Source organism: Salmo trutta, chromosome 34 (genome assembly GCF_901001165.1).
Source record: "Salmo trutta chromosome 34, fSalTru1.1, whole genome shotgun sequence".
Lineage (NCBI taxonomy): Eukaryota > Metazoa > Chordata > Actinopteri > Salmoniformes > Salmonidae > Salmo > Salmo trutta.
In genome coordinates, this window is record NC_042990.1 from 7,525,863 (window position 1) to 7,544,258 (window position 18,396).

Here is an 18,396-nt window from a genome sequence, read left to right on the forward strand (position 1 = left end):
AAACATTATGTAAACATTATTAAAGTGACCAGTGTACATGAAGGAGTAACACACATGCAGACGTAAGGACTTCGAAACGTGGTCCCTGGCACACTCCTGCAACATGTGTATTTCAACAACCCACACACAAAAATACTCTCTCCAACATGTAGTAAGCAATCCCCCAAAATACACAATCCAACAAATGCACTTCTATTATATTCATACACTTATTAACACCAAACAAAATCCCTTGTTCATACACACTCAGATTTCCCCCTGGGTTTAAATATGCCCGTGCTACTGAAAGGCTTTAAATGGTGTACTGGTGTGCTCATCTGGGTAAAGTCATGTAGTCCAAGAAAAGGAAAAGGTGATGGCATTTCCCAAAAACACTGCAACAACTTTTTAACATATAAGACCACTTATGTATTGAAAAAAAGTTATTGTTGCAAACTTTTTGGGAGATGCCATCATCTTTTATTTTATTTTTGGACAATGTAGATTTCCACCCCTGTTCTTTGCTCTAGTCATGCCCCCACTGACTGTGCCTTGCACTGACCTACCTGACTGAATCGATGATGGTATCATATTATCATTGGGGCGGCAGGTAGCCTAGTGGTGAGCGCATTGTGCCAGTATCCAAAAGGTTGCTGGGTCAAATCCCTGAGCTGACAAGGTCAAAATCTGTTGTTTAGCCTCTGAACAAGGCAGTTAACCCACCCCATCCCTGGTAGGCTGTCATTGTAAATAAGAATTTGTTCTTAACTGACTTGCCAAGTTAAATAAAAAAAATGGAAATAACTTTTTGAGAGCTGGGCAGACCCATGTTGTAAGTGTGTCAATCCCATATAGATATTTATGGTGTCTGTGAGAGCATGGGTGGCGCCATTGAGGCCATCTCCATTTTGAAGTGGTCCATTTACTTCTATGAGTTGGTAAACAAACTGAAAGGGTGCTACCAAGTGGTGTGTTGTTTGAAAAGGTATAAAGCCAAGGTTGCCGATTTACCTGGAGTTATGGAATGTTTGCTCACAAGTATAATTCATTGGCTGATCCCTCCTGATGACCTGGATGGAATTATGTGATCCTTCCTTAACCTATAGGAAGTCCCACCCGGTTGACTACTTCAAAATGGTGAAAGTCCTCAGGAGTACATTTTATTTAAAAAAAATATTTTGGGAATATTAGGAGTATGTTTTTCCCCCTTCCCCCTTTTCTTCTATTATTTCGCAGTTTTCACCCCCATCCAGCAGGTGGCACAGTTGGTGTACTTCGCCATAAAAAAAACATAGAAGTAAAAACAAGATTTCACTTTCACTTTGGGCTACCTGTCACTGAGTCTTTCAGGGTGTGGAGTAGTACAGATAGGCAGGCGGGCTAACAGAGAAAGGAAAACGACAGACGGAAAAACGTATTGAAGAGACATACGGACACATTTAGACACTACCATGGCATTTAAGTACCCGGCAGCTCGGAGAGATGAGAGTAAGGTCGGTGTCAAATTCGAACAGCTCTCTCTATCTCGCACTCTCTCTGCTTCCTCTCTCTCTCGACCATTCTGTCTTAAAGTGGTAGGCGCACAAGCAGGAAGAGATTGAATCTTATTAAGAGAGCAAAAAATAGTAGGCCTTCAGTCTGTGCAAAGTCAGTCTGGCTGAGCCACAGAGAAAGCATCCCTAAATAGGTCCCATTATGGCGCCTGTGAGCGAACAGGCAGCAGCATTGGTGCAATCTCAATTTCAAAGTAGTCTTTTTTTGGGGGGGGTGGGGGGAGGATCCCTCCTGATGTCCCAGTTGGACATGATTTCAACAGTGTCACCAGGAGGGATCAGCCAATGAAGTTGGAAGTCCCACACAGTTGACTACATTAAATTACATTAAAATGGTGGAAGCCCTCAATGGCACTGCCCATGCTAATGAGGCCTTTTGACAACTAGAGGACTCTATCATTCTTTATGGGCTAGGCTGAGTAACCCTGAGAAAAAACATGGTTTCTGTTTCCAATTTGGTTTAGCCTCTACAGGTTCTAACAAAGGCCTGTAGTTCTGAGTAAGACTGCTACTTTTATCTTTAGTGTCATACACTGTTGTAGGCTATAAATCAGTCGGTAAATGTTTTATATTTAATTCATCTGAATTTCATTGGACATTGCCACATCAAACACTCCTTCAATCAATGTCATATTTAAATAAATAATTCTGTTGAACTCAGCTGTCAACCAACTCTGCTGTGGAGTCATTACGCATCCTTTCCAAACATTGTGTGACATAGCCTCTTTCTTTTTCTTTCTGTACATGCAGTCATACTTACAGTAACTGTTGTATTTCTATCCTGTAGGTGGATGACTACCATGGGGTTAAGATATGTGACCCGTATGCCTGGTTGGAAGATCCTGACAGTGAAGAAACTAAGGTGGAATCTGGAAAGACACATAATGACAAGGGATTTGTTTCAGTATTGCAGCTACCTATTCCTGAACACTGACGTGTTTGTGTGTGTGTGTTTGTTTTGCCCAGGCCTTTGTGGAGGAACAGAATAAGCTGTCCATGCCATTCCTGGAGCAGTGTGCGGTCAGGCCTCAGTTTCACCAGCGGCTAACTGAGCTCTACGACTACCCCAAGTACAGCTGCCCCTACAAGAGAGGAAACAGGTTAGGAACTAAAATACAAGAGAGAAAACAGGTTAACTAAAATACAGCTGCCCCAACAAGAGAGGAAACAAGTAGAAGCTCAAATACAGATGCCCCTACAAGATAGGAAATGGGTAGGAACTAAAATACAGCTGCCCCTACAAGAGAGGAAACTGGTTAGGGAGTAAAATACAGTTGCCCATACAAGAGAGGAAACAGATAGGAACTAAAGTACAGCTGCCCCACAAGAGACGAAACTGGTTAGGGAGTAAAATACAGTTGCCCCTAAAAGAGAGGAAACCAGTAGGAGCTAAAATACAGCTGCCCCTACAGCTGTCTAGTGATGTTACTTTTGATACCGGAGCACCGAGATATGCGTCGAAATCGCTATTGCAACTAACTTCGAATCAGTGTGCCAACGCATGTATCCCTTTATCAAAAGTACGTCATCCATGATGTCCAAAGCTTAGTTTGATCACGTGCTTTTTCAAACCGTGTGTTGCAAAATGCGAGATCCCACTGATTTCGCCGTGGTTCTGGTGCTTTCTTCTATTCCAAGCTGCTTTCAGACACCGACCTCTACTGGACAATTAAAAACAAACTGCAGAAGTCGCAGAACAAATTAGTCAGGATTACTCATCTTAACCATTCCCACGTTGAAAGACTCAGATAGCTCAACGTGGAGGAGATAGTCTGTCAGAATAAAGTGTGTCTTGTACATAAGCTTGTCCACGGTATGGTCCCCAGGTACTTACTGTGCGTAACGACTTTAACTTGGTCCGGGATAACCATAACTCATCTACTAGAAGGAGTGAAACTGACGTTGTTCCTTTTAGATTTAATAGTGGTATGGGGACAGAAACTCAGCTGCCATTCTTTGGAATAGTCTTCCAAAAGATTTGAAACATATAAACTCCATAGGCAGTGTGAAGTTCTCACTATAAAAATAGCTAATCATGTCTCAAAAGTGAGTCGTAAGACCACATACAATATGTGGTTGAGATGAAAGTACCTAGGATAGCATATGGTCTGCTTTTTGGTGCCTATTGTGTATCACATTGTAATTGTCCTGTGTGTGTACAGACAGTAACCAGTCTACTCATTCAAGGGTTTTTCTTGATTTTTACTATTTTCTACATTTTAGAATAATAGTGAAGACATCAAAACTATGAAATAACACATATGAAATCATGCAGTAGCCAAAAAAAGTGTTAAACAAATCAAATCTTTTTTTTTTTTGATTTGAGATTCTTCAAAGTAGCCACCCTTTGCCTTGATGACAGCTTTGCACACTCTTGGCATTTTCTCAACCAGCTTCACCTGGAATGCTTTTCCAACCGTCATGAAGGAGTTCTCACATATGCTGAGCACTTGTTAGCTGCTTTTCCAAACCATCTCAATTGGGTTGAGGTCGGGTGATTGTGGAGGCCAGGTCATCTGATGCAGCACTCCATCACTCTCCTTCTTGCTCAAATAGCACTTACACAGCCTGGAGGTGTGTTGGGTCATTGTCCTGTTTAACAGTCGCACTAAGCACAAACCAGATGGGATGGCGTATCGCTGCAGAATGCTGTGGTAGCCATGTTGGTTAAGTGTGCCTTGAATTTTAAAAAAATCACTGACCGTGTCACCAGCAAAGAACCCCCACACCATCACACCTCTTCCTCCATGCTTCACAGTGGGAACCACACATACAGAGATCATCCATTCACCTACTCTGTGTCTCACAAAGACACAGCTGTTGGAACCAAAAATCGCAAATTTGGACTCGTCAGATTAAAGGACAGATTTTCACCGTTCTAATGTCCATTGCTCGTGATTCTTGGCCCAAGCAAGTCTCTTCTTCTTATTGGTGTCCTTTAGTAGTGGTTTCTTTGCAGCAATTTGACCATGAAGGCCTGATTCACGCAGTCTCCTCTGAACACTTGATGTTGAGATGTGTCTGTTACTTGAACTCTGTGAAGCAATTATTTGGGCTGGTAACTCTAATGAATTTATCCTCTGCAGCAGAGGTAACTCTGGGTCTTCCTTTCCTATGGCGGTCCTCATGAGAGCCAGTTTCATCACAGCGATTGATGGTTTTTAAGACAGCACTTGAAGAAAAGTTCAACGTTTTTGAAATTGTCCGGATTGACTGACCTTCATGTCTTAAAGTAATGATGCTCTGTTGTTTCTCTTTGCTTATTTGAGCTGTTCTTGCCATAATATGGACTTGGTCTTTTACCAAATAGGGCTATCTTCTGTATACTACCCTTACCTTGTCACAACACAACTGATTGGCTCAAACGCATTAAGAAAGAAAGAATTTCCACAAATTAACTTTTAACAAGGCACACCTGTTAAGTGAAATGCATTCCAGGTGACTACCTCATGAAGCTGGTTGAGAGAAAGCCAAGAGTGAACAAAGCTGTCATCAAGGCAAAGGGTGGCTACTTTGAAGAATCTAAAATATATTTTGATTTGTTTCACTTTGTTTTGGTTACTACATGATTCCATATGTGTTATTTCATAGTTGTGATATCTTCACTATTATTCTACAATGTAGAAAATAGAACAAATAAAGAAAAGCCCTTGGATGAGGAGATGTGTCCAAACCTTCGACTGGTACTGTATCAGACATTGATCGTTGTATACTGTATTTTATGGGTATCTGAGACAAGGGAGATTTACCCGTACTATTTAGCTCATTTTATGAAGAAAAACAACAATTGTGTCTGTCATTGTTTGTTGCCACTACCATTGCTACCTAACCTACCTTGCCACTACCATTGCTATCTAACCTGGTTTCAAATTTCTTTTTAAATGTGAAAGGTGCACAGGTGTTCAAATAATTTGTTTTATGTAGTATAGCTTCCATCTTCAGCATCTTAAATAATGGAAAACTGTAGATTCAGTTTTTGAAAAATATTAAACTTGCGTGAAAGTGTAAAAGTATTTGGTTTGAAATATACTTAAGTATCAAAAGTAAAAGTGTAAATCATATAAAATTCCTTATATTAAGCAAACCAGACGGCCTCATTTTCTTGTTTATTTTAATTTACAGACGAAGTATGTGTTTAGTGAGTCCGTCAGATCAGAGGCAGTAGGTGTCATGTCCTGACCAGCAGAGGGAGGTATGGTATCAGTTTTGGGTCAGGATATGGCAGGTTTTTTGTATGTTAAGGGGTTTGTGTTGGTGATTAGACTCCCAATTGAAGGCAGGTGTGTTGAGTTGCCTTTGATTGGGAGTTCTATATAGTGGTGTGTGTTTTTCTTTGGGGTTGTGGGTAGTTGTTCTTGCGTGCATGTAAGACTGGGCCTGTCGTGTGTATTGGGTTTCTAGTGGATGCTTTACTCCTTTTTTGAATTAAAATATGAGCATCCATATTCCCGCTGCAGTTTGGTCTATTCAACACGGCACCTTTTGTGACAGTAGGGATGACCAGGGATGTTCTCTTGATAAGTGTGTGAATTTCCTGCAAAGCATTCAAAATGTAACAAGTACTTTTGGGTGTCAAGGAAAATGTATGGAGTAAAAAGTATATCATTTTCTTTAGGAATTTAGTCACGTAAAAGACTGTCAAAAATATAAATAGTAAAGTGCAGATACCCCAAAAAACTACTTAAGTAGTACTTTCAAGTATTTTTACTTAAGTACTTTACACCACTTGCTATAGCCTTGAAATAATATAGCATAAATAATTAATTATCGTTCCTTCTTATGCTCCCTGTATGGCTCCTGACCTATTTAGATTGTTTATATGCTGTTTAATATGACATGTGGCCTATTTTGAAATTATGTCTGCTTCTTACAGTCACATTTTCATGCTTATTCAAATAATTATATGGTTTGGTTTCAATACTTATAAGGAAATTGGTAGGTCCAGGTAGTCACAAAAATAGACGGTTAAATTGTGATTTTAATTAATGGAGCGAATTTGGAGCTGCAGTGTGTTTTCCTGTGAGCGCGGCGCGGTTTTTAGCAGCGTTGTAGGATAGCACATGGAGCGCGGAGTGGTGCCATGAGCGGGATTTCCAACTGCTCCGGGTAATCAACCGTTTTTTGGCACAATTTGGTGAAAGCACCGAAGCCTTCAGAAAGCCCATCACTACAACTGCTCCTACAAGAGAGGAAACAACATAGAGACAGAGGACTCATCTTTGTCACCATTAGGGATCAGCCAATGAAGTTGGAAGTCCCACCCAGTTGACTACATTAAAATGGTGGAAGCCCTCCATGGTCCTGTCCATGCTCATACGGCATTTTGGCCACTAAAGGCCTCTATCATTCTCTATGGGAAATAAACAGATTAGGAACGAAAATACAGCTGCCCCTACAAGAGACGAACTGGAACCAAAGCCTGCACACTTATTTCCAAGAAAATGCACAAAAAGAGGTAACTACGCAATAACTGCATGTGTGAAACTTACTCCTCAGCCTTGGCACTACCCAGACTCTCCCTAAAGCTGGCTTTCTGACCAAACTGAGCAACCGGGGAAGAAGGACCATGGTCAGGGAGGTGACCAAGAACCCATTGACCACTGACGGAATGACAGAGTTCTTTGGTTGAGATGGGAGTATCTGCCAGAAGGACAACAGTCTCTACAGCACTTCACCAATCTTGGCTTTATAGGTGAGTGAGCAGACTGAAGCAACTCCTGAGAAAAAGGAACATAACGGCACGCCTGGAGTTTGCAAAAAAGCATGTGAAAGACTGCGAACATAAGGCAAAAAAATCTGTTGTCTGATGAGACGACAACGCAAACCGCTATGTCTAGAGAAAACCAGGCATCACCTGTCTAACACCATCCCTACCGTGAAGCATGGTGGTGGCAGCATCATGCTATGGGGATGTTTTTCAGTGGCAGGGACTGGAAGACTAGTAGGGCTAGACGGAACAACGAATGGAGCCAAATGCAGGCAAATCCTTGACGAGAACCTGCTTCAGAGTGCAAGCTACCTTAGACTGGGGCAAAGATTTACATTCCAACAGGACAATGACCCCAAGCATATAGTCAAATAAATGCTGGAATGGCTTCAGAACAAGAATGTGAAAGTCCTTGAGTGGCCCAGCCAAAACCCAGACTTGAATCCCATTGAAAATCTGTAGAAAGACTTGAAGATTGCTGCTCCCATCTAACTTAACAGAGCTTGAGAAAATCTGCAAATCCAGATGTGCAAAGCTGGTACAGACATACCCAAGACGATTCAAAGCTGTAAGGTGCTTCTACAAAGTATTGACTCAGGTGTGAATACTTAAGTAAATGATATTTCTGTATTTCATTTTCAATAAATTTGCTAACATTTCTAAGAATGTTTTCACGTTGTCATTATGTGTCTATTTCATAATTTTTTAATTCAGGCTGTAACAAAACAAAATGTGGAATAAATGAAGGTGTATGAGTACTTTCTGAAGGCACTGTATGTGTGTCTGATGCTCTCCATGGTAGAACAAATATAACTGGTTTCCTCGGTCCATAGGTATTTCTACTTCCATAACCAGGGCCTGCAGAACCAGGATGCGCTCTATGTGCAGGACTCTCTGGACGGACCGGCCACAGTCTTCTTTGACCCAAACACACTGTCTGCGGATGGGACTGTAGCCTTGAAGAGTGAGTTGATTACTGTAATACAATGTTTTATAGTGTGTTTGTGTGTATGTCTCAACCTGAGTCCTCACAATTCCTCCTCCTCTCTTGTCAAGCAATTGATATTTCTATTCTGTTATTAGATTTTATTGCTGTGACAAAGGTGGAGTATATTGCTAAAAGAACACATAAATGATAGGCCCACTTTACATGATACATTATAATATCACACAATGTAATATCTATTTTTCCTTTTCCTCTCTCCTTGCCTCGCTCTCCTTCTCCTTTCAGTGGGGCGCTTGTCAGAGGAGTGCGAGTACTTTGCGTATGGCCTGAGCTCCAGTGGCTCCGACTGGGTGACGGTGCACTTCCTGAAGGCTGATGACCTCATGACGCTGCCTGATGTCCTGGACAGGGTGAAGTTCAGCTGCCTGGCCTGGACCCACGACGCCCGCGGGGTGTTTTATAATTGTTACCCCCGACAGGACGGCAAGGCTGATGGTGAGACACACACACACACACACACACACACACACACATATATGAAATCTACTGTATACAGTACAACATAGTATACAGTGCATTCAGAAAGTATTCAAACAACTTGACTTTTTCACTTTGTTACGTTACAGCCTTATTCTAAAATGGATTAAATTGTTTTTCCTGATCACTCCTCTGACAAGCGCCCCACACAATACCCCATAATGACAAAGCAAAAACTGAAATATCACTTTTACATAAGTATTCAGACCCTTTACTCAGTACTTTGTTGAAGCACCTTTGGCAGTGATTACAGCCTTGAGTCTTCTTGGGTATGACGCTACAAGCTTGGCACACCTGTATTTGGGGAGTTCCTCCCATTATTCTCTGCAGATCCTCTCAAGCTCAGTCAGGTTGTATGGGGAGCGTCACTGCACGGCTATTTTCAGGTCTCTCCAGAGATGTTTGATCAGGTTTAAGTCCGGGCTCTGGGCTGGGCCACTCAAGGATATTCAGAGACTTGTCCCGAAGCCACTCCAGCGTTGTCTTGGCTGTGTGCTTAGGGTCATTGTCCTGTTGGAAGGTGAAACTTCGCCCCAGTTTGAGGTCCTGAGCGCTCTGGAGCAGGTTTTCATCAAGGATCTCTCTGTACTTTGCTCCGTTCATCTTTCCCTCAATCCTGACTAGTCTCCCTGTCCCTGCCTCTGAAAAACATTCCCACAGCATGATGCTGCCCCCACCATGATTCACCCTAGGGATAATGCCAGGTTTCCTCCAGACGTGACGCTTGGCATTCAGGCCAAAGAGTTCAATCTTGGTTTCATCAGGCCAGAGAAGCTTGTTTCTCATGGTCTGAGAGTCTTTAGGTGCCTTTTGGCAAACTCCAAGCAGGCTGTCATGTGCATTTTACTGAGGAGTGACTTCCATCTGGCCACTCTACCATAAAGGCCTGATTGGTTGAGTGCTGCAAAGATCGTTGTCCTTCTGGAAGGTTCTCCCATCTCCACAGAGGGACTCTATAGCTCTATCAGAGTGACCATCGGGTTCTTGGTCACTTCCCTGACCAAGGCCCTTCTCCCCCGACTGCTCAGTTTGGCCGTGCGGCCAGCTCTTGGAATACTTTTGGCGGTTCCTAACTTCTTTCATTTAAGAATGATGGAGGCCACTGTCTTCTTGGGGACTTTCAAAGCTGCAGACATTTTTTGTTACCCTTCCCCAGATCTGTGCCTCTTATACGATCCTGTCTCGGAGCTCAATGGACAATTCCTTCGACTTCATGGCTTATCTTTTTCTTTGACATGCACTGTCAACTGTGGGACCTTATATAGACAGGTGTGTGCCTTTCCAAATCATGTACAATCAATTGAATTTACCACCGGTGGTCTCCAAGTTGTAGAAAGAAACATTGCAAGAATGATCATTCGAAACAGGATACACCTGACCTCAATTTCGAGTCTGAAAACAAAGGGCCTGAATAGTTATGTCAATAATTAGTTTTTTTTATTTTTTTAATACATTTGCAAACATTTCTTAAAACCTGTTCTCACTTTGCCATTATGGGGTATTGCGTGTAGATTGATGAGGATTTTTGTTTTATTTAACCCATTTTAGAATAAATCTGTAACGTAACAAAATGTGGAAAAAGGGAAGGGGTCTGAATACTTTCTGAATGCGCCGTATCCACTGTACAAGTGCACAGACACGTTGAAAAACACAGCTTTCTGCATTGCTCCACAGGCACAGAGACCACATCCAACCTCAATCAGAAACTCTACTACCATGTGATCGGCACCAACCAATCAGAGGACATCCTGGTGGCTGAGTTTCCTGACCAGCCAAAATGGCACAGTGGAGTAACAGTGAGTTTAAAGAGAATGCTTTTTCTTTACATTTCTCACCTGTTGTCCACCACATTCTCCATATGAATCTACTGCTATTACACTGTCACTCTTTTTCTCATCTCACTCACTTCTCTCTTCCACCTTGTTTGACTCTTTCTCAATCCCGGATCGATCTTTTGATCCCCGTTTGTAAGTAATGACTTGCATTGTTAATGTAGGGATAGCATCAGCTAGTACTAAAGCGTCAACTCGTTTGTATTTCTCCCTCACCCTCCTTGTCCCCCTCTCTCACAATCTTACTCTCTCTGTCTCTCCGTCTTCCTTCTCTCTCGCTCTCCCTAGGTGTCGGATGACGGCAGGTATGCAGTGCTCAACATCACAGAGGGCTGTGAGCCAGTCAACCAGCTGTGGTACTGTGACCTGGAGAAGCTACCCAATGGCATCACAGGTCTGTCCCTACCATTTTAATCAGACCCTGTATGAATACCTGACATCATAGGTGCGTCTCAATACTAGCTCTTATTGTCCTGTACAGATGCAGTCAAATATATTTGCACGGTTCACTATTTCTTCCAAAAATAAATGTCAAACATTTGGTATTTGATTTCCAACTGCACAGCACCAAGAAAAATAAATCAAAACCGAACGAGATTTTTCACTTCAAAGTAAAAAATGGCCTGGACTAAATTATTCACAAGTTAATGTGGTTGGAGGAAAGGGATTGTCATTTACTCGTACTTTATCTCACCTGTGGTAAGTTCTGCTCCATTGCACTTGCTTGTATATTGCATGTGTGCCAATATATTTGACTGCATCTGTACCTATAGGCCTGCTGCCTTGGGTGAAGCTGGTGGACAACTTTGAGGCGCAGTACTCGTACATCACCAACGAGGGCAGTGTGTTCACCTTCCGCACCAACCTGGACGCCCCTCGCTATTGCCTGATCAACATTGACCTGGAGAAACCAAACAAGGAGCACTGGAGGACCCTTCTACCCCAGCACGACAAGGACGTCCTGGGTAAGAGAAACCTGAGCAGTGGTATCCAACCCTGGTTCTGGAGAGCTACAGGGTGTGCAGGATTTTGTTCCAGCCCACCACTAAAACAACTGATATGACCTAATGACCTAATCATGATGATGGTGATAAGCCAAATGTGTTTTTTTGTGCTGGGCTGAAACGAAAATTTGAGTTTCGGTGTGAGTATCCAGGATCAGGGTTGGAGACCACTGGACTAAAGGAGGTAAAATAAGTTTAGTATGGTCAGGCTACTTGCCAAGTTTCACTTATAGATCTGAATGTTTATGTTTCAGTCTATCAACCACAGTGAGTGGGAACTTCTTGTCTTGGTTAACCCACTTTCGTCATAGCATGCAACTTTGCAAGTACGGGAACTTTGTCCTCAGTGAATCACGTTTTAAAATCTACCACCAGCAAGATGTTTGCGACGTAGCAAGCGATTTTGTCAGCCCTAGTTCATAAGATACTTCCAGGCATTGTCTGGCACGCGTCTTCAATGTAGTCAGGGCAGGAACAGGTCGTATGAAAGTGTAGTCGGGGCAGGAACAGGTCGTATGAAAGTGATTTACTTCTCATTTGAAGTTTATCCCTTTTACATACCACAAGGATGTTCTTCACCAAACCATATTGGCACCATATTGACTAATATCACTAGAGCAGTGGTGTTTCGTCTGCCTACCATTCTGTTAGCTGAGAGATTTTAATCACTACTGGATGTGGGGCCACATGTGTTTACTGCCGTACCTGTGGTTGAGGGTGTGATTTGAAGGTTTTAGGAGGTTCTACCAGGTGGTTCGTGATGTATGCTCAGTGTATTAAGGGTCATGGGTGTGTGACTCTCTCTCTCTCCATTCCTAGAACAATACACACACGAGTATAACGTTAACAGCATGTACTGTACACACGCACACTGTTGGAAATCAGCAAATTCAAGCTACATTATTGACATTTGTTCTATTTATACTCGGCTTGACTTACTAGCATTGCACTTCTTCATTTTGGTTGAACTCCCTATACTAGAATATCCAGTGTAGTTGCTGTATCTTAGACAAAGTCCATTTGAGAGGGGAAAGGAGTTAACAGGAAGTCTGTGTCCCATGCTGTACTATAACGATGAAAAACAGACTGCCATCTATTGGACAAGAGAAAGAACAGCATGTGAAGAATACCTTACACAGTATACTTCAACATTGTAAAACAAAACAGAAATTGCATCCCCCTTGCAATAATTTGCCATGAAATTGGATCCTATATATGTCAGGTTATTTGTGCGTTATGCCTTCCTTATAATCCAAGGCCAGTTTCATTATTTAGCTGAAATTGGTTCACGTTTTAAACAGAAATAACTGATTCTAGACGTGTTGATATGCTCAGAAGGAACCCAAGTAGCCTACATGTAAGAATTTTCGGTCTTCCTTATAGGCTCCGTGGCCTCTGTGAACCAGCGCCACCTGCTGGTCAACTATGTCCATGACGTGAAGGACATCCTGCAGTTGTATGAGCTGTCCACTGGTGGTCTGGTCAGAGATCTGCCTCTGGACGTGGGCACTGTGGTGGGCCTCAGCTGTAAGAAGAAACACTCTGATTTTTTCTACAAGTTCACCTCCTTCACCACGCCAGGTACTGGACTGTCTCCTCGGGGATACTAAACTGATTTTGTGGTGTTAGACATGAAAAGGATATGGGAATTCAATTGGCATAACCTGATGTGTTTACACCTCCTGGTCTTTTCACTTAATTATGATTCATTAGGGTTAATATTCACACTATTAGTATGGAGTGGCTTACATTCAACACAAATTAAGACTAGCTTTCAATACTACGGTTCGGGTACCCTCCCTGCCAACGTCCTTATTATCTATAACCTTTGACCTCTCTAGGACCTCTAACCCCTATGTGTCGTGTCTCTCCCAGGTGTGATCTACCACTGTGACCTGAGCCAGGCGTCTCCAGAACCCACAGTGTTCAGACAGGTGGAGGTGAAGGGTATCCAACAGGAGGACTATGAAACCAACCAGGTAAGACAACAGCAGATTACAGTAACGACTTAACAGTATCTTGACACTCTCGGTATGACAACATTGCTGTGTGTTTCAGGTGTTTTACCCCAGCAAGGATGGAACTAAAATCCCCATGTTCCTGGTGCACGCCCGGGGTCTTAAGAAGGACGGATCACATCCTGTCTTCCTGTACGGATATGGAGGCTTTGAGCACTCTATCCAACCATACTACAAGTTAGTATGACAACACATGGACCTCCAACAGAACATGATGTATCTTTCCCCTCCAGGAATTCACAAGTATAGAATTCATCCAAGTGACCTGTATTCTGAGTCGGTGTGATTTGAGTGACACCTGTCCATCACCCCTCCCCTCGCTGTCTCTCTCACTCTGTCAGTGTTCCATACCTGCTGTTTGTCAGACACCTGGGGGGAATCCTGGCTGTAGCCAACATCAGAGGAGGAGGGGAGTACGGACAGACCTGGCACAAAGGTACTGTATCTTCACCTAAAGATGCATAGAAATAGGTTAAATAAAGCAACAGTATGTTAAACCTACGGGCTGCGATTCGCTAGTTTTATATTCACTAGCACAGCTTTCCACTGTTTTGCCTTCACCTGTCATGCTTGGGGGGGGGGGGAATAAGATGAGCAATGGAAACTATTGTAGCTATGACTATTGATACTCGGCCCCAGTCTCTCTGTAGCTCTTGGCAGAGCATGGCGCTTGCAAGGCCAGGATAGTGCGGAAAAGTGTCTGCTAAATGGCATGTTATCTATGGACTATGGCAGTATCCCGTCTAGAGTTGAATTCCTTCTTCTGTCTAGGTGGTACCCTGGGGAACAAGCAGAATTGCTTTGATGACTTCCGGTGTGCAGCAGAGTATCTGATCCAGGAGAACTACACCACAGCCAGACGCATAGCCATCAACGGCGCCTCCAACGGGGGACTGCTCGTGGGTATGGAGAGGGGATGGCATTTAAGGCCATCATTCTAAATTGTCTCCTAGTTCGGTCAATCATAACCGCATTCTCTTTAAATGTTTTATATCTTCAGTATAATTGTTCATGTAAATTAATTCAGTGATTACACAGCACATTAAACAGTAGTTAGCTACATCATTTAAAAAGACTGCCAACCATATTGCATTGTACAAATCCAACTAAAGAGTACTTCCTTATTTTAAGTGGCCATTTAGGAAAGATTGGATGTTGCTGTAGTGTGTGTGTGGCCTTGTTAACCTGCAGGTTAAAGAGGTGAGTCGGGTATGTTTAAGTGTAAGACAGGTCTCTCTCTCTATAGCATGAAACACATCGAGAATCTCACAGCCGATAGACTGCCGATAGGTATTTATCACACCTGTTCCTTTTTTCGCTAGAACAAAAGCGGTACCTGTTGCATGCCGACCCGGTGGTGATGAACTTACCGATTGCTTGTCAGTGGCAAACAACTTCACTTTGAGCCAATCAGAGAGCACAAACCCCCACGTGGAGTTTATTTTTTATTTTTTAAATATTTTTATTTAATAGGGATTTTTTTCTCGTACGTATGAGCCAGTCACACTGTTCAGAGGTGCTAAGTACTGTCGGCAGGCAAACGTTTTACAATCCTACTGGTGTCTATGGCCATTTAGGAAAGATTGGATGTTGGTGTGTGTGTACTTGTCAAAGTGTGAGTTGGGTATGTTTTAGAAGTGTAATTAATCATATAACAAGTGTAAGACATGTCTCTCTCTCTCTCTCTCTCTCTCACTCACTCACTCACTCACTCACTCACTCACTCACTCACTCACTCACTCACTCACTCACTCACTCACTCACTCACACACACACACTTTCAAACCCAGCGGCGTGTGTGAATCAGTGTCCGGACCTGTTTGGCTGTGCTGTGGCTAAGGTTGGGGTGATGGACATGCTCAAGTTCCACAAGTTTACCATCGGCCACGCCTGGACCACTGACTACGGCTGTGCAGACCACCCTGAGCAGTTCAAATGGCTCATCAAGTAAGTCTGGCACACTCAGATCACACACACACACTAAGCATACAACACATACTGAACATAAACATAAATGCATTGGACGCCACATTGTAGCTCTGCATGTCATTTGTACAATAAATATTTGGTAGAACTCAATTATTATCTCTCTCTCCCTCCACTCACCCTCAGGTACTCCCCTCTCCACAACCTCCCCCCTCCACCTCACATTGGCGCTGCCTACCCTGCCATGCTCCTACTGACTGGTGACCATGACGACCGGGTGGTGCCCCTCCACACCCTGAAGTACTGTGCCACACTGCAGCACGGTGTGGGCAACAGCCCCGGGCAGGCCCAGCCTCTTATGGTCCGGGTAGACACCCGCAGCGGGCACGGGGCGGGAAAGCCAACCACTAAGGCAATCCTGGAGGATACACACGTCTTCTCCTTCATTGCTCAGACACTGGGGCTGAGCTGGAGAGAGTGAAGAGGAAGAGAGGAGAGTGAAGAGCTAGAGCAGTGGTCACCAACCTTTTCTGAGTCAAGATCACTTTCGTAGTCAAAAAGCACGCTGAGATCTACCACTCAGATTTTTTTTTAAACATGACTTCAAAAATGGAACATTAACCTAATAAAAGCAGTTCTGTAGGAATGAGGTTTGTGCAGTAGGCCTAATACATTATCACTGCATATTGGCTATATGCCTGGCCTGCCAATATTGTTCTTCTCAGACCATATTATATTTTAAAAGAAAACTCAAGCTTTGACAATAAAATAGATCAGTTGGTGTAGCACTTGCGAGGCAAAGCTCGCAAGTGCGAGCATAAATTGAAATCATTTGCAAATAATTTTCTTTTTTATTTTACTGTACTGATGGGACCTGAATCTGATGGTCATGGTGCTTTCAAGACAACTGGGTTCTCTGAAATAAACGAGGTCAATGAGTGATCTTCAGGTCGGAGTTCTAGAAAGATGTGTGAGTTTCCGACTTGGATGACCGCTCCAAACTATTTTTCCCATTCGGATCTAATTTTTTTTCCCAAGTTCCCAGTTGTCTTGAACGCTCGGAAGTCAGAGATTTCCGAGTTGCCAGTTGTTTTGAATGCGGCATTAGTCTCATCAGAAGGGAGGGAGAGAGAGAGCAGCAGAGGGTCTGCCTCTCACTGTCCCTGCTCTCTCCTTCCTTTCCTCTGGTGAGACAGACCAGAGAGGGGACACAGTCTTCCACCTGATGGCGAAACTCGAGTCACACAACATCTGCCTCATGCACAAATGTATGTTGTTCCTATGACCAAAGAAAGTGAAATATTCCTCAATATTAATTCAAATAGACGTGACAAGCTGCTAACAGTAATAAAAATGCAGGGATATCAATACACCTGGGTACTCATTGTAGGGTGATTCTGTAACTACTGGCACTTCTATGTCCTCAGGGTAAATGTTTAGGATTTTATTTCAATAATAACATACAAATGACCTTTTATTTTTAAGTTCGCACTACAATCACCCCAGAATTTCTTAACACCTCTCTATCAACTTCTTTTGCGACTTTTATACCTGAAATATCACTGTTTTGCCCTTGTCCCCGACCCAGACTTTTGAGCTTCTACTCTGTTTTGCTATGAGAAAGCATAAATAATTACACATTACATGTTATCTACTAGAAAAAAAGAGTCAATGAAATAAAATCTATATCAATATTTGTATGTCCTTTATTGTTGTTTTTTTTACACCAAATATACCTGTCTTGGTAGTGGTGTCATTTCCATCAGAGAACAAATTCCTCATTAAGAAAGTATTTTCAAGAGAATGTTAATGTAGTTACCATAGAAACGGATTGTGACACATGGCTGCATCGAACAGTTGTTCCAGATGTGATGTCCAGAAGTTGAAGAAAAATATGTCAGTCATTTCCAAACAGGCTATAATTTATTTAATTTGTGGTAGAATTTTGTAAGAATGTGAATATTTTATGTATTTGGTGTAAACTATATGCTAGTTGTAATACTAGCCAAAGCATGCTGAACAGCCTGCTGAACAGCCTCTCTCCAAAAACTAGAAGCCTCATTTCCATCAGTAATTTCCATCAAACTTAACTGTGGTGGAAATAAATGACAGAATGTTGTGGAAATGACAAATTCATTCTGTTATTAGTTTGTACTTTAGGCTTATTTAATCACGTTTTAAATTCATTTAATCTAGAAAATGTTCCAAGGTGTGCACAAGTTGAAAACTAAGTAATATTTCTCTTTGTTTTTAGAAGATGCCACATAAAACAGCACAGAGGTCACAGACATACTGTAGAAACAAAATAGAAAATGATCCTATACGATTCCAGGAACATCTGCAAAAAGACAGGAAGAGATACTGGAAGAAAAAAGAGAAGTGAAATCGACCTCTGAGCTTACAAAGCGAGAACAAAGAAGCAAGAGAAGGCAATGGAAATGCAACCAATGGAATAGAAGACAGACTTTAAAGAGAACAGTTGCAATGGAGACCAACCTATCAGGAAACACACCACCTCAGTTACCAGATAACTTGCAGCCAGAGGCCAATATACCTGCTCCTAACTTACCTGCCGTTGATGCACTGCATGATACCCCTTCCTCATCGTCTGCAACACGAATGAGAAGTTGAATACTTGCTGGAAGGGAAAAGGTTGGAAGAGGTCGCTCAAAAACATACAGAGATATTTGCATGACAAATGTCAAAGTTGATAATGCTTTACGGAAAGCTGAGAAATACAAAAACGGTGTGATTGACTGAAAATGGAGAGAAGATTCCCCAAAGACAAAATAGCAAATGAAGGGAACCCCCAAAGATCTTGAGGATTTTATTGTTTCAAAATGCCTTCATTGCAGAGTTAAAGCAAAAGTATCAAAACATGTGCAGTGCCAAGG

General features: G+C 42.5%; 1 protein-coding gene across 1 annotated transcript; it reads left to right on the top strand.

Moving 5' to 3' along the window:
- Window positions 1-1,256: 1,256 nt before the first annotated feature.
- LOC115173436 (prolyl endopeptidase-like) lies at window positions 1,257-16,330 on the top strand. Its single transcript, XM_029731494.1, has 15 exons — window positions 1,257-1,472; window positions 2,320-2,394; window positions 2,499-2,632; window positions 8,073-8,203; window positions 8,471-8,680; window positions 10,397-10,518; window positions 10,843-10,948; window positions 11,328-11,519; window positions 12,942-13,139; window positions 13,434-13,537; window positions 13,617-13,753; window positions 13,918-14,012; window positions 14,348-14,479; window positions 15,367-15,523; window positions 15,689-16,330. The coding sequence occupies exons 1-15, from the start codon at window positions 1,431-1,433 to the stop codon at window positions 15,981-15,983; spliced, it is 2,130 nt and encodes a 709-aa protein (XP_029587354.1). The 5' UTR covers window positions 1,257-1,430; the 3' UTR covers window positions 15,984-16,330.
- Window positions 16,331-18,396: the final 2,066 nt, after the last annotated feature.